This window comes from Lampetra fluviatilis, chromosome 1, assembly GCF_964198595.1.
Source record: "Lampetra fluviatilis chromosome 1, kcLamFluv1.1, whole genome shotgun sequence".
Lineage (NCBI taxonomy): Eukaryota > Metazoa > Chordata > Hyperoartia > Petromyzontiformes > Petromyzontidae > Lampetra > Lampetra fluviatilis.
In genome coordinates this window covers 34,118,115-34,133,810 of record NC_136275.1, presented here as the reverse complement: position 1 = coordinate 34,133,810, position 15,696 = coordinate 34,118,115, and the positions used below count along the sequence as shown (strand labels likewise).

At 48.0% G+C, this 15,696-nt stretch overlaps 1 protein-coding gene across 1 annotated transcript in view; it reads right to left on the bottom strand.

The window, feature by feature from the left end:
* Window positions 1-15,696, bottom strand: part of LOC144944074 (glucagon receptor-like) — a 51,261-nt gene that overhangs the window by 25,878 nt on the left and 9,687 nt on the right. Inside the window, exon 2 of the mRNA XM_078872478.1 lies at window positions 9,633-9,729. Within this exon, the coding sequence (XP_078728604.1) occupies window positions 9,633-9,729 (97 nt within the window). The remainder of the gene's footprint in view (window positions 1-9,632; window positions 9,730-15,696) is intronic.

Here is a 15,696-nt window from a genome sequence, read left to right as displayed (position 1 = left end):
TTCCTGAGGATCACTTCAGATATCACTTGCCACTGATGTCATCCGTGGGCCAGTAAATCAATCTCAGATCATTGGTCTCATATCACAGTGTGCTAACCACCATGCCACCGCTCCAACCTGGTGGTATTGCATTAAGTGCTTAAAAATCAATTTTAATCTGTGGATTTTACAGCCTTACTCATGCTCCAATCAGAACGGATTTGTACCCCACTCGTAAGTACAGATGAATAAAACCACTCAGAGGTCGAATGCGTGTCTCAGTCGCCAAGCGGGCTGCCTGTTGTCTGAGCGCGGGCACGTGACGTGCAAGCACACGTCCGGGGAGTTATTGATTTTTTTTGTTCTGTTGAGATGCTTGAGAATCGTCACCAATGCACTCCAGTGGATGTGTTGTCACTCCGATAGCGGCTTCATTGATTGCAGAGACTCCAACAGAAGCCTGCAAAATAGGAGGGCTCGGTATTTTGAATGTTTACGCAAAGCAATCAGGCTGCACGGACGTCGTGTCAAAATCGCAATGCGGTGAGAGAATACGTGAGGGTTTTCTCTCATCTGCACCGCGTGTGAAAGCTGGTGATATGATTTAACAATATTTTTTTCTCTTGTTTTTATCCTGATTGTGCTATTGGAATTGTGTCACGAGACAAAAAACAACCCATTCGGAAGTCGTGAGAATTATTTTATTGTGTTTTATTTTTATTATTTTATTACTTCCCTTCTACGTGACTTTACCGAAAGAACCAAGAAGATCTCACAAAACAGTGCAACACTTTTGTGTTGGAGAATGGCTCTGGGACGCAGATATCAGAGAGCTACCTCTGAGATCCCTTGAGATGACATCTCGTCCACAGAATTGGGGTCAGAGCTTTCCTGCTCGCTCTACCACTGACAGTAAGGTCCGTCACATAACAGTCACACCAAAATGTTTAATTGTTAAAACTGGAATGTATCTAAATTAAGTGCAGAATCATGTTAAATGTGATGGGCTTTGTTCTATGCAAGTCATTGGTGACTGGGTTGAAACCATAAACTCAATACAATTGAGAACCCAGTCTAATCACATCGCTGTACAAGACAGTAAGACATGCATCATGGGGAACGAGGTGTATATACGATTGTTTCAAAGAAGAGACCGAGACGGACTCATAGGCAGATCAAAAGAGTAAGGACTTGGAGCTTGGAATTGAACAGTGGCAATGAGTTGAAAAGCATGGTGGCCGGTGGGAGGGTGTTCCAGACAGCGGGAACTGCAGATAATAAATTGCAATCTGTCAGAATAAACGTTGATTCTGGTAGTGATTTCAGAAAAAAAATTACCTATTCCTCTGAAACATGTTACTAGAGAAAGCATTCAGATGCAGCCACGCCAAAGTGCATGGGGGTGATCAAGCCAACACCCAAATGTAAACCAGCTACGATAGCACACACACACACGGGGGTGGCCATGTGGCTCAGCGGAGCTAATTCCACGTTAGAAACACTCAGCCAGCACGGCTAAGAGTCTGCGTTCAAATCCAAGTTTCAGCCACACCGAACCAACCAGCGCCCTCGCGTTCTCACCACAGCCGCAGCGTCCACCCCCCCACATCACCCACCCTTCATCCTTAGAATCGAACACGAAGCGTTTTATTTCGATTTAAAGCTTTCGTGACTGCAGGGATTAATCTTCTTGGTTATTTCGGTAAAGTAACGTAGAAGGGAAGTAATAAAATAATAAAAATAAAACATAATAAAATAATTATAAAAAAAGTTAATAAAATAATTGTAACAAATAATTAATTAATTTATTATGTTTTATTTTTATTATTTTATTACTTCCCTTCTACGTGACTTTACCGAAAGAACCAAGAAGACGAAGCGTTTTAAACGAGACAATCCTGCTCAATGAGACCTGGAACAACGTCCCTGCCCGACAACTTCCATGCCAGGACAAGACAGAGACACTTGGGAGTACGATGTTGTGCAGTAGTCGAGAACAAATTGCTTCCACAGAAATGGCATGATGCGCTTCATTTACATGTAAAGCCATTCGTCAATCCACTCGGGGATTGATGGCTTCCTCACGCTGTGTACCACGGTGGCGAGATATTAACTACCTCGTCTGGTATACTGAAGGTTGTGAGATCGATTACGACCCTGACGCCTGCTGTATATTTCGAGGTTGCGTGTCTCTCTACCCGTGGTCACGTGGATTTTTCAACGAGTCCTCTGGTTTTTCCCTCTACATGTAGAATCAACAAGCGTTCAGAGTATTTCACTGCAATAAATGTCCACGTGACAAGCCGTTTGGTTGAGCTATCATTTGTGGCCAGGTCGCTTCTCAAAAAGAGGTGCATAGCTCAGTGGGCCCTTTGACCGTACTCATCGCCCTGGCCTATGTTGATTGGTGAAGGGGATCTAGAAATGGTTCACACTGGAGAATAAGACTAAACAAAAACCATGTCAAATTACAAAACTGGACAGATGGCACTGCGGTGGGACAAGCAATCGGGAGGTTCGGAGTTCACATCCTGGTCGGGGGTTGTGACTCAGCCCATCACGCCTTCGGGTGCCATCATAAATAAACATAGGCTGTCCAATAGATAGGCTTGCCCCTCGCCATAGGAATGTGGGACTTCCACCGCTGGCTCTGGAGAGAGCTGTAAACAGGAGTTGAGCACAAATGCCTCGATGCCCATGTGAGCAGCGGAGGAAGTCGCTCCGACTTTGAACGACCCTGTTAGTTGAACGGCACCGGCCTCTGTCTTGAGATTCGAGGTATGCCGCAGAAGGTCTTCGGGGGCTGAGCGATGTGAATGCTTCGCATTCCCCGAGATAAACTCTCGATCGTAAATCAGCGATCAGAGGGGGAACGGAGGCACGCAGAGAGAGGCCGTTCACTCCTAAACTCCACCAAAACCGCACAAGACACTGGGTTTATTTTTTTCCAGCAAGATACTTTTTTTATGGTGAACCTATTTCACTTATATATACACACACACTTACGTTATATACTGCAATCTCTAACAGCGTTGTCTAACTTGCAGCCGTTAGTTCCATAATATCAGCACCGAACTGAAGTCTTCGACGCTGTGCATGCGCGAGTGCGAATGTGTGGATCTGCATGTGAGCGTACGAGTCTGTGCATTGACGTGTCCCCGTGGACACCGGTGGATGCCCGTGCGATTGTGTGTGGGTGTGTGTGTGTCCGCATGAATGTGTGTGTGTGTGTCCGCATGAATGTGTGTGTATGTGCATGCATGTGTGTGTGAATAGTGGGGAGCGGTAGTGTAGCGGTTAGCGCGCTACGCTACGAACCCAGCGACCCGAGTTCGATTGCCGCTCACGGCCAACACCAGTGACTTTTATCTTAACCGGTCCTGGGCCTCCCCTAGACGGTCAGGCACGGTACTTGGCCATCCACCCTTTCAGGCCTTAATAGGTGTTCGCCAACAGCACTTGCACCAATTGTATTTTAAGGCTATAGGGGGGATCTTTGTCTTTTGTGTTAGTGTGTGTGTGCGTGTGTTAGCATGCGCATCACAGCATTTAAGAACTAAGTTGGCCCCTGTGCAGACAGGGGGGAAAAGGTCCTAAAGACAGAGAGAGAGAGACATGGATACAGATACCAACAGAGGAACACAGAGATAGACACACAGATAAACACATGGAGAGAATTGCATAGAGAGACAGAAAGACAGAAGCAGAGAGAGGCATAGAAAGAGACCGACATAGAGAGAGACATGAAGAGAAACAAACACACAAAAGATAGCCAGAGAGACCAACACTGGAAGACATAGACAAACAGAGAGTGAGAGAGACACGGAGAGACCAACACTGGCAGACATAGAGATACAGAGAGTGAGAAAGACACGGCGAGACCAACACAAGACATGGTGACAAGCACACATACACACAGGCACACACAGACAGACACACACAGATAGATGGGCAACAGAGCCATTTGGAAGCCCCTTAACGAATTGAGCACGTGTTGTGCATATGTGAAGATGGCACAAATCATGACCGTACGAACTAAATCCCCTAAAATAGACTCCTGGACTCGAATCATCAATGCTCGTCCATACAGCTTTGATCATGCACAGCACACAACTTTTTTTCTCAATTTGAAATGAACCACGCATTGATGCTGTGTATGCTACGTGGACAGACACACGCAAGATACCCCATGAAGCCCACGTGGACTTTTGGGGCAACCGCTGGTCGTGAACACCTATGGAAGCAGATGGCACAATGTCCGGTCACCATTTTCTTCCCAGTGCCGAGGTTCACACGTAACACAAGATACTCATTTAAGGCCGAGTCAACCTGGGGCAGGCACGGAACATAATTCAGACATCTCTCGCCAGACCTCTTTCTTTTCATCGTGCGTGAACCACTGTACCACAGTTCCCCTTTGTGACCCCGAAAATTGGTATTTCGTTGATTTTTACTGCAGAACCCTGTTTAAAAAGCCTGAAATATCTGGACCGACCCCTCCCGAGGGAGGTTCCTACATCAGTCTCTGACACACACACACACGCCCGATCGAGTGCACAGCCATTGCTCAAATTATTACCGAATTCCAGCAGTCAAACACAACCGCCGCCTACTGAACCATGGCCAAAAGCGCCAGAAGCGTAATTTGTTATTACAAGTGTTGTGCAGTGGAACCACGCGGAGACGAGAAACACTATAAGGGCTGTTGCCATTTTATTAAACCACTGTTACACTTCACACTCTATGCTCACACCAGCGTAGGTGCTCTCTATCTGGGTCCTTACCCTGGACACTGATCAGTATTTGGTCCTGCCCTCGGCTATCCCTTTTAAAACAGTCCGCATCAGCAGCAGACCATGCTTTCCCACCTGATGACGGACGCTTGTGTTGTGCTATTTTATTGTTCTTTGGTTCTTTCGGTAAAGTCACATATAAAGATAAAATAATAAATTAAATAATTGTATACTACGACGTTTCGATTGCAACACAAGCAATCGTCATCAGGTATAAAAGAAATAGCAACAAAAATCTAACCAGAAAACTATAGACAGACATACAAGCAGACAGACATCACAAAGACACACAGAGAGAGAACACGTATCGGCACAAAGAGAGAGGTCGTTTTTGTGACGAGGCCTTAAATATAGAGAGGGGGCGGGGGCGGAGAGAGGGAGGGGGCAGAGAAAAAAATAGCATGTCAATGAGTGGACGACGACGTGGTACGGTACGCAAGCTTGAAAATTAGGAGAAAGACACACTAAAATTAAATAACCTAGTAAAATATCGAAATGTAATGTAATGCAACACAGAGAGTCGGTCAACACACAATTAACGCATAGCCCGGTTGATTACGTATTTCAAAGATTGCTAAGTTAGAATTTAAGTGTGAAAATTTGGAATTTTGCATTACATTACATTTGTGTTGCAATCGAAACGTCGTAGTATGCTATTATTTAATTTATTATTTTATCTTTACCGAAAGAACCAAAGAATAATTCCTGCAGTCACGAAAGCTCCAAAAGTTAGACTATTTTATTGTATTTTATACCTACGTGACTTTACCGAAAGAACCAAAGAGTATGTATCCCGTTGGGCTCTCTCAGTCGTCTGCCCGGAGCGGAGGTTCAGCCAATACCGCCCCGCGACGAGGAGAGAAAGACCCTCTTCCAGCCGATCCTTTACTCCACACGACAGGACCTTTACCCTCGACTATCCCCTTGACTCTTCTCCAGCCGATCCTTACACTGGCTCCCCACAACGACCACGCCCCGTCACGGGGCCCCCCTTAAGTACCCCTCGGGTGGCTCCTCCCCCCAGCTTGGACCCGCCTGTGAGCTTCCAAGGTATCCATTACACCACCTGCGACATTACGTCATCCTTGACTGTCAACCCACTTTATCTCCTTCTGTTCGTCCCCTCATGGCAGAGGTCGCAACCGGGTACCCGAGACCCGTACCCTACCCGATACCCGGCTACCCGTACCCGGCCGGGTACGGGTACCCGTTTGCCCCCCTGGTGCGGCCGGGTACGGGTAGGCCGTGAGTCACTGGTGAGTAACTGTTTGTCAGTCATTTCCCAACGTCTTGTCTCTTCTCACAATTCAAGTTCCTAGAATCAACCCACCCGCGCCTGCAACATGGCTTCATCCCAGAGGTCGCAATCAGGTACCCGATACCCGTACCCTACCCGATACCCGGCCGGGTACGGGTAGGGTACAGGTACGGCCGGGTACGGGTACGGGTACCCGTTTGCGACCCTGGTGCGGCCGGGTACGGGTAAGGAATCAAAACCCGTTTGCGACCTCTGCCTCATAGTTACTCACAATACTCATCTACACAGTAACAACACAGAGCCACGCTGCGACTAACACTTGACCAATAAAAACATTTATTAATCTACACCACGTAGCGCCCTCTTCTTTCATATATCAATAAACAGAGCAACTGGCATAACGTTATTAGCTGTGCGTTGAGGCGGGTAATCCATCCGATGGCATCAGAAGTTGATTGATGTTGCAGCGTGCACACCGCCTGTGTAAGCGTGCCATGGGCATTGCTCGGTTCCATGCTGAACAGATCACACTTCGCCACATTCACAACAACCCTTTCGCCTTCCATTTGTGAAGGAGATGGCTCATCTCTACATATGGACAGAGCAGGCTCTTGCAAGTGAGCTGTGCACAGCTGAACGAATGGACTAAAGTGAAGTTTTATTTTATACGTAAAGAACAAAAGATAAAGGTGCAGCCCTGCGATTGCCTGCTCGTACCCATGCTGGTGGAACAGCCTCCACGAAAGGGAGCACACGAGAGTATTCTTACAGAGGGTATTTGGCCTACTCTTCCACACTGGCCAGACACGTTGGACGAGGTGTGAGTACCCACTGTTTACCCCACCACACGCGACCTGCTCTGATCAACCACCTACTATAAAACAGCGAACCAAAATGCTCTTGTATCTATGCATGCTGATGCTCTTTGTCAAACTGGCATTTTTAAAAAGACGAGGCATGATTGAGATTACTTCAAGAATCTTCATGACGTTTTCCTAACTCGTTCACAATTGTACGTAACGTTGCTGACACTGATGAAGCTGGAAAGATCTAGAAGAACGACGACATACCAATAACAAACACAACACTCTCAATCTCCTTTTACAATTGGCTTTCAAAAGAGAGGACATCAATGGATTGGCAATGTTTGCGAGACAAAATTTACATTTCAATCTATAAATGAACCAAAAACAAAAAAACGCAGACGCTTCAGGGGAAGAACAGGAGCCGTCCCTGCTCATGCGTCGCTTATCACGGCGGCAACGCCAATGGCAATGCCGACGGCGACGCCAACGGCAACGCTAACGGCAACACCAAAGCCAACGGCAACGCTAACGGCTATGCCAACGGCAACACCAACGGCAACGCCAAAGCCAACGGCAACGCTGATGCCAACGCCAATGGTGTTGGCAATGACAACGGCGACGTCGACGCCAACGGCAACGCCAACGCAACACCAACGGCAACACCAAAGCCAATGGCAAGGCTAACGGTATTGCCAATGGCAATGACAACGACGACGCCAACGCCAAAGCCAACGGCAACGCGAACGGCAACAGCGCCGCCAATGCCAAACGCAACGCCAACGCTGAGCCCCGCACCACGTTCTGCTCCATCGGACCGCGGCATCGCAGCTCCGTTTTGGAACGAAGTCACCGTCGTGGTGAAATAAATAAATAAACAAACAACCATTACGCACCTTTTGAGGCGAGAATTTAGGCTAGGCCGAATGTGAAGGCGAGACTTGACAGTGGTAACACTTGCGCGCACGCATTGTGTGGGGGTTTGTTTGTTTTTTTTGGTCTGCCCCCCCCCCTCTGCCTCGCCCCCCCCCCCCACCCAGTGTGCATTCAAAACAAAATATGACCGTGCCTGCCCGGTGGGCCGCTGCTAATGAAATTACCTCTCACTTTGTTTTGGCCGCGATGGTTTTGTGTATGCAGCTCGGCAACGTCATCGCGAGGGTGACCCGTCGCAGAGCCGCGCCGACCCTCTGCTGATTAGTAAAGTAAAGTTTAACACGATGGGCTTTCGCGACCAATATCATCCATAATAGAGGTTTTTTTGTGTGGGGGGGGGAGTTAGATCGCGTGAATATATAAATGTGTCGTTAAAACCGGCCACCACCCGACACAGCGAACAAGTAAGGGTTGTCACGTTAACAGAACGTGACCAATTCGTCACTAGTACAGCACATCGGTGTGTTGGAGAGCCAAGCCACAACATTTACAAACTGAGTATGACGTTTTGCCAGTAATTACAACTAGCTGAAGCCAGTAATTACAACTAGCTTCATCAGGCGACAGCCAGATGAGTAAGGTAAAGGTTGCAGCGCCGCTGTTTAGGTGAGTCCCCTTTGTTTTATTTAACTACGCAGGAACCCAAGAGTCCAGGGAGATTTTGATTTTAAACTTTCGTGACTACAGGGATTCATATTCGTGGTTCTTTCGGTAAAGTCACGTAGAAGGGAAATAATAAAATAATATAAATATAAAACAATAAAAATTCTTACGACGTTTCGACTGCAACACAAGCAATCATCATCAGGTGTGAAATCCACAGCAAGAAAATTTTCTTGCTGTGGATTTCTACGTGACTTTACTGAAAGAACCAAGAATATGAGTCTAGGTGAGAGTCTAATTTGCACGAACAGATGTGCGCTGTCTTACGCATTCGCGCAGTACGTTTGAAACCCCAGTGGAACGCTTTTAATCGTAGCATATCGCCAGCAATGAGACATCTCGACCAGACACTGACAAAACAACAGAATAGAGGTCAAGAGTCGTACAAAGATCCGTGGACAAATGAATTATTTGGAGTCACATTGAATACACAGAAAAGGAGGTTATGAATCGGAGAACAAAGGTAAATCAGAGGCATTTATTGCTAAGGAATATCCGTGTGCTTGCACAGTCTCAAATCTCTCTAGGGAGGGTCCTGCATTGGCATTTTGTACCTATTCAATTCACGCGTGCTTGGCATGTGGGAGGGAATTGCAGAACCCAAAGATACCCCACTCATAAGGAGCGTTCAAAGCTAAGTGCAGATAGATGTGATTCCAATGCAGTAGCCCAAGCCTGCAACACCTGATATTTCTAGGCAGCCTCCCATCCAAGTATTAACCAGGCTCAAAGCCTGCTCAGCTTTCAAGATCAGCGATGCGGTTGCCCAATGAGCCAGGCACAAATATGCAGTCGGATTCCCCAGAGCCCGAAAAAAAAACCTTACTAACATTCGTCTGCTTGATGCTGACCAATCCAAACATTAGGCTTAGCCTACCTAGGGGAGTCTAATAATAACTCCAGACACACGACTATCTAAGCAAGAGCACTAGCTTTGATCCACACCCGTAGTGCAGTGTGAATTGGCAAGGGCCCTGGTACAAGGAATGAAATGGGACCTCTCCCCATCCAATCACCTGGGTCCCTCTGCCTGCACACTTGATAGCTGCCTCCCCGCTGATCAACATGCCCGGCCACGTCCCCGCACCTCCCATGAGCAACGGTTGGCTTTGTACGGTGCGAAAGAAGTTCAACGTACGTGCACGCGCATTCCGCCACGCATCCATCACACATGTGCCTCGACGTGCCGGGTGTGCGTACCCATGGGCAGGGGCTGCAGCTCCTGCTGCTGGTAACAGTCTTTGCGGTAGCCATTCCAGCGCTCGTACGTGTCCTCGAGTATCTTGGGGCTCGCCAGCTGTGCCGAGAGACAACGGAAGCGCAATCGCCGTTAGACGGAGCAGCGGTGGCATGGAGGGCCGGTGAAAGGAACTGAGATTTACGATATGTCGTTGGGTTGTTCGGCGGGATGGTCTGACGTTCCTCACCACGATGGGAGCTTCCGAAGGAAAGTAACACATTTCTGAACACATGCATCAGCGACTGAACGTATGAATGCCTTGCTAAAGGCACATTTCGGCCAATCAAATGGACAAACATGCGCACACAAGATACAATAAAATCCCGCAAACAATACAAAAGCAGACAGCTTTTGTATTGTTAGCTCGCTCGGATGGAATGGAGTTGTGAGGGAGTGGGTGTATTGTAACAAAGATAAAGATCCTCCATATAGCCTTAACAGACTGTAGGGGCAAGTGCCGTTAGCGAGTACCTATGAAGGCCTACACGACACACGAAAGGGTGGGTGACCAGCACCACGCCCGACCTTTTTGTCTTCCTAGTGGCAATGTTTACACACCGCAACAGGTACTTATTTGAGGCTGAGTCGACCTAGGGGAGGCCCAGGACCGGTTCAGATAATCGTCACTGGTGTTGGCCGTGAGCGGGAATCGAACTCGGGTCACCGGGTTCATAGCGCAGCGCGCTAACCGCTACACTACCGCTCCCCATTGTGACACACACTGTGGCACATACCGTATTCAAATTCATGTAATGCTGTATTTACTGCCTAGGTGTTTTTTGCCGATTGTGCGGCGCAACGTGAAAACACACGAGACCGCGACGCAGCGTCACGGCGGACACTTCCGAAAAGCAATCAAGTTGTTCGATCCTGAACTGTGAGCCCGCATCCTCCACTGTGCGAACGTCCAGCCACCGAGTTCTGTGGATCACACGCATCCCTCGCCCTAAAGCGTGCACAGAACTCAGCATGCGGTGATGGTGCAGGCACACTCAATCGAACTCACGCACGGTGGTGCAGCGTGTGTACGTGTGTACGTGCGGGGAGTGGTAATGTAGCGGTTGGCACACTGCGCTACGAACCCGGCTACCCGAGTTCGAGTCCGGCTCACGGCCGATATCAGAGACAATTATGTAAATCGGTACTGGGCCTCATGCCCTAGGTCAACTGAGCCTCAAATGCAGCACCTGGCGCGGTGTGTAAACATCGCCACTGGGTACGTGGTGCTGGCCACCCACCCCGTCGTGTACCGTGCCGGTCTTCATAAGTGTTCGCGAACAGCACTTGCCCCAACAGTCTGTTAAGGCTATAAGGGGAGGGGATCTTTGTCTGTGTGTTTAACTTATTTTAGACCGCACGTAGCCAGGTGTTATGGAGGCGCAATTACACCGAGGGCCAATGACATGAGGAGGGCCCCCGAAAGTTCCGGGCTACAAATGAAGTTTGAATGTGTGGGGGGACACGCTCTGGTCATGGGGGAGGGAGGTGGTTGACAGCAGTGTAGACTGTAAGGGTGACAAGGTGTGACTGACGTCTGTGCTTATTTTTAAGGTTTCTCATTTCCAGACGAGGTCTGTGGTGCCAGCTAGCCTCTAATGCAGCGCCTGGGAGGTTGTTTTGTGGATCATGAAGGGATTGAGACGCGGTGCGTCTGCTTTCCTGTTGGGCTGATTTACGTGCCATAATGCTGGGTTTTCTTAAGCTCACGCGTATCGATTTTCAAAGCATAAATCAGCTTGAATGTTTTTGTTGCTGACGAAAATTACATGAAGTATTATTATTGGTATGGAAAATTGGTGCGGCAAGATGTGTTTAGAGTTCGCCAGCCCTCCGCTTAAATCTCCAGGCTTGGCAATTGTGGCGAGGGTTGCTCTCCGGGTGTGTTGGTTCGTTCGACATGAAGGCTGACGCTTCGCTCCCACGTGCTGGCAGCTCCTTGAGCCGGTGAAGCAAAGCTCCCTGCGAGTGACGCGAACTCATTCTTCCTGCGGAGGGAGCTGGAAGGAACGTTGGGTTGCTCGGTCAATGGCCAGGGTCAACGGCGGCGTGGTGTATTCCGCAAATATGGCCGACTGTGAGGGCGGGCACAAGCCGGCGTGAGTAGGTTAAACGTTGAGTTTTATAAGGGCACCACGGGGGGACCAGCCCCTCCCCACCCAGCCCCTCCCTCGCCACCCAGCCCCTCCCTGCACGACGGACGGACGAACACAATAATCCCTTGTGGGCTGGTGTAACCAGGAGGTTCCTACCAGTAAAAAACGTCGGAGAGTGACGCAGCGCTACGACGAAAACCCAACGCAGCCGTGAGATGCCCCTGCCCAACAGGGGGGGGGGGGCAATGAAGCGGTGATAGCCACGGTCGACCACAACGAGCAGGGTTGATGACGAGCCTCGTGCGTTCTTCACTTGCGGACGTCAATTTGTTCTGCAGGCAATGTTTTCCCCTCGCGCGATAAACAAATGCGCGCCACGACGATTCAGACGCAGCGAGGCCATCCTGGGCAAATGAAAGTGTAATTATTATTTTAAACAAAATTCCAGTGAGATAAAAAAAAAGTTGCCTCGTCTGTTTATTCTGTACGGCATCTTGAGACTCTCACGAGTTAAGACGTTACGTAAATCCAAACAGCGTTGTGTAATCGTTTGGCGTTTAAATCTATCCGCGCGTCTGCTGGTTGTAATGTTAAGTAAAAATGCGAAAAGCTATATACACAGTATTAACAAACGTCGTCTCAGTCAATATATCTTTGCAAAGAAACGGGATCGTCTCGTAATTCTCTAAGAGCAGCCTGGCACGCGTATTTTTCATATGACGCATTCCCCCCCCCCCCATCCCGCTAGCCCTGTATTTGAAATTTAAAAAAGTTGGGTATTCCCACCGTGTTTAGAGTAGACGGCTACCATCGCGAAGGTGACGTGTTTCACAGACACAGTCTGCGGAAGTTTCTCAGTCGTCAGGGGGGCGATGCCGCTGTGCGTAAAATCCCAATTGGGTATGTTGCAGGTAATCCTTCGGCATTGGGACACTTGGTCAACACCGGTTACACTGTGTGTGTGTGTGTGTTTTAGATATGGGAGGATTCTGAAGAACCTGGAGGAAACCCATGTAAAACAGCAGTGTGCCGGAAGTTAGGAATTGAACCCAGCTCCTTACCAACTGCGAGGCACACGTGTTACCATTGCGCCACCCTGCCACCTAAATAATCCGGTAGGTTGTCTGTCTGTGTTTGCAAGTGACCAGACTCGTTTCACTTTATTGACACCGCGCATACGTTTGGCATGTGTCTTACTTTCCGGAGCGTCTGACATTCTAGAGAATAAGGTCAAAGCTTCCAGATACGAAACCGCAGTGAGCCAGTTTACAATCATGCTCACAGTTCCCCAATGTGACCATCCGTGAAGGGAGCGAGTGCGTCCGTGCGACTGAGCTGGCAATACGGAGACGAAAACGCCAGACGTCGCTCATTGTTTTGTCCAGCTGTTCCAGGGCGTTTTTCTCAGTCAATAATGTCACAACAATTTCCCTGTATATTGCACTTGTCAGCTGTTCACTAAACCTCAATCTCACCTAGCATCCTAGATGGAGTTTCGTGAGCCCCACCCCTAAACTGATATGAACCTCGTTTGAAATTCATTTTTGTGCCCCACAATATATTTTCCTCTATGTAACTTCCCATGCCGTAGGGCCTATGAAACTGCCTTTGTATGACTAAGCCCCACACTGCCACTCCGCTGTTGCCTATCCAACAAATGTCCTCTGTATGACACATGTTTTATTGACCGATTTCATCATTAACAATTAAAATGAGTATTGTTTGGGTCTTTCAATAAAGTCACGTAGATAGGTTCAAAGAAAGTAACAAAAAATAACAACAAAACCTTCTTAGGTTTTTTCGGTAAAGTCACGTAGAAAGTAAAATAAAATAAAAACAAAAATCACGACGTTTCGGAGGCAACACAAGTCTCCGTCATCAGGTGGGACCGTCACAGCCAGATTAGCTGTATCAAGTGAGGCAATGATTCAAGATGTAATCCCTTAAAAGCGAGTTGAGGGGGGAGGGAGAGGGAGGGGGGAGCTCATCAGACTATGGTAGCCAATGAAAGGAACGTATCGGGAGGGAGGGGGGGCGAGGCCAAAAGGGTGGGCGATGGACGTGGAAGCGCTTGTGCGCAAGCGGCCAATTACTGCACACGCCAACACAATGGAGAGAGAGGGGGAGGGGGGGTCTGATACACATGATAGACAAAAGAACGAAAATGCCCATGTTTATACCAATGCTGGCTGAACAATGAAGAGAGTACTGTTAAAATAACTGGGGATGTTAACACTCGGTAAAGTACAGTAAAATAGTGCCTGTCAGATAAGATGGTCCAAAAAATTTGTGATTAAGTCTTTTTTGCGTGGTTGATAACATCTTTCCAATGATTACTAAGTTTGTACCCATCATCACGGTTGAAATTATGTCTGTGTTTGTATATTTGTATGGCTTCGTGTACAAACCTTTGATGGTAGCCGGGAGGTTTGCAGAGAACCTTGGTCTCGGAAAAGACAATTTCATGAGAGCCCACCGAGTTGTAGCAATGATCGGCCACGGCAGAAGAATCAGTTCTGCCGTGTTTCAGATCTGACTTGTGCTCGCGGACACGATCAGAAACATGACGTTTCGTTTCTCCAATGTAGCAATCACCACAAATGCAACTCAATTTGTAGACTCCAGGATACTGTAAGTCAGGAACGACATCCTTCACAGATGGAATCAGATCACGGATTTTATGCACTGTACTGAATCGGACTTGGATCTTATGTTTGTTTAGAATTTTGGAGATCTTTTTGGTCACGCCAGCTATGTATGGTAACGTGATGGTTTTGGTATCCTGGAGTATACAAATTGAGTTGCATTTGTGGTGATTGCTACATTGGAGAAACGAAACGTCATGTTTCTGATCGTGTCCGCGAGCACAAGTCAGATCTGAAACACGGCAGAACTGATTCTTCTGCCGTGGCCGATCATTGCTACAACTCGGTGGGCTCTCATGAAATTGTCTTTTCCGAGACCAAGGTTCTCTGCAAACCTCCCGGCTACCATCAAAGGTTTGTACACGAAGCCATACAAATATACAAACACAGACATAATTTCAACCGTGATGATGGGTACAAACTTAGTAATCATTGGAAAGATGTTATCAACCACGCAAAAAAGACTTAATCACAAATTTTTTGGACCATCTTATCTGACAGGCACTATTTTACTGTACTTTACCGAGTGTTAACATCCCCAGTTATTTTAACAGTACTCTCTTCATTGTTCAGCCAGCATTGGTATAAACATGGGCATTTTCGTTCTTTTGTCTATCATGTGTATCAGACCCCCCCTCCCCCTCTCTCTCCATTGTGTTGGCGTGTGCAGTAATTGGCCGCTTGCGCACAAGCGCTTCCACGTCCATCGCCCACCCTTTTGGCCTCGCCCCCCCTCCCTCCCGATACGTTCCTTTCATTGGCTACCATAGTCTGATGAGCTCCCCCTAAGTTTGTACCCATCATCATTTTCGTTCTTTTGTCTATCATGTGTATTAGACCTCCCCTCCTCCTCTCTGCCCATTGTGTTGGCGGGTGCAGTGGCTGGCCGCTTGCGCACAATCGCTCCATTGTGTTGGCGTGTGCAGTAATTGGCCGCTTGCGCACAAGCGCTTCCACGTCCATCGCCCACCCTTTTGGCCTCGCCCCCCCTCCCTCCCGATACGTTCCTTTCATTGGCTACCATAGTCTGATGAGCTCCCCCTCCCTCTCCCTCCCCCCTCAACTCGCTTTTAAGGGATTACATCTTGAATCATTGCCTCACTTGATACAGCTAATCTGGCTGTGACGGTCCCACCTGATGACGGAGACTTGTGTTGCCTCCGAAACGTCGTGATTTTTGTTTTTATTTTATTTTACTTTCTACGTGACTTTACCGAAAAAACCTAAGAAGATGATTCCTTGCAGTCACGAAAGCTTCAAATCTAGAATTAACAACAAAACCACTA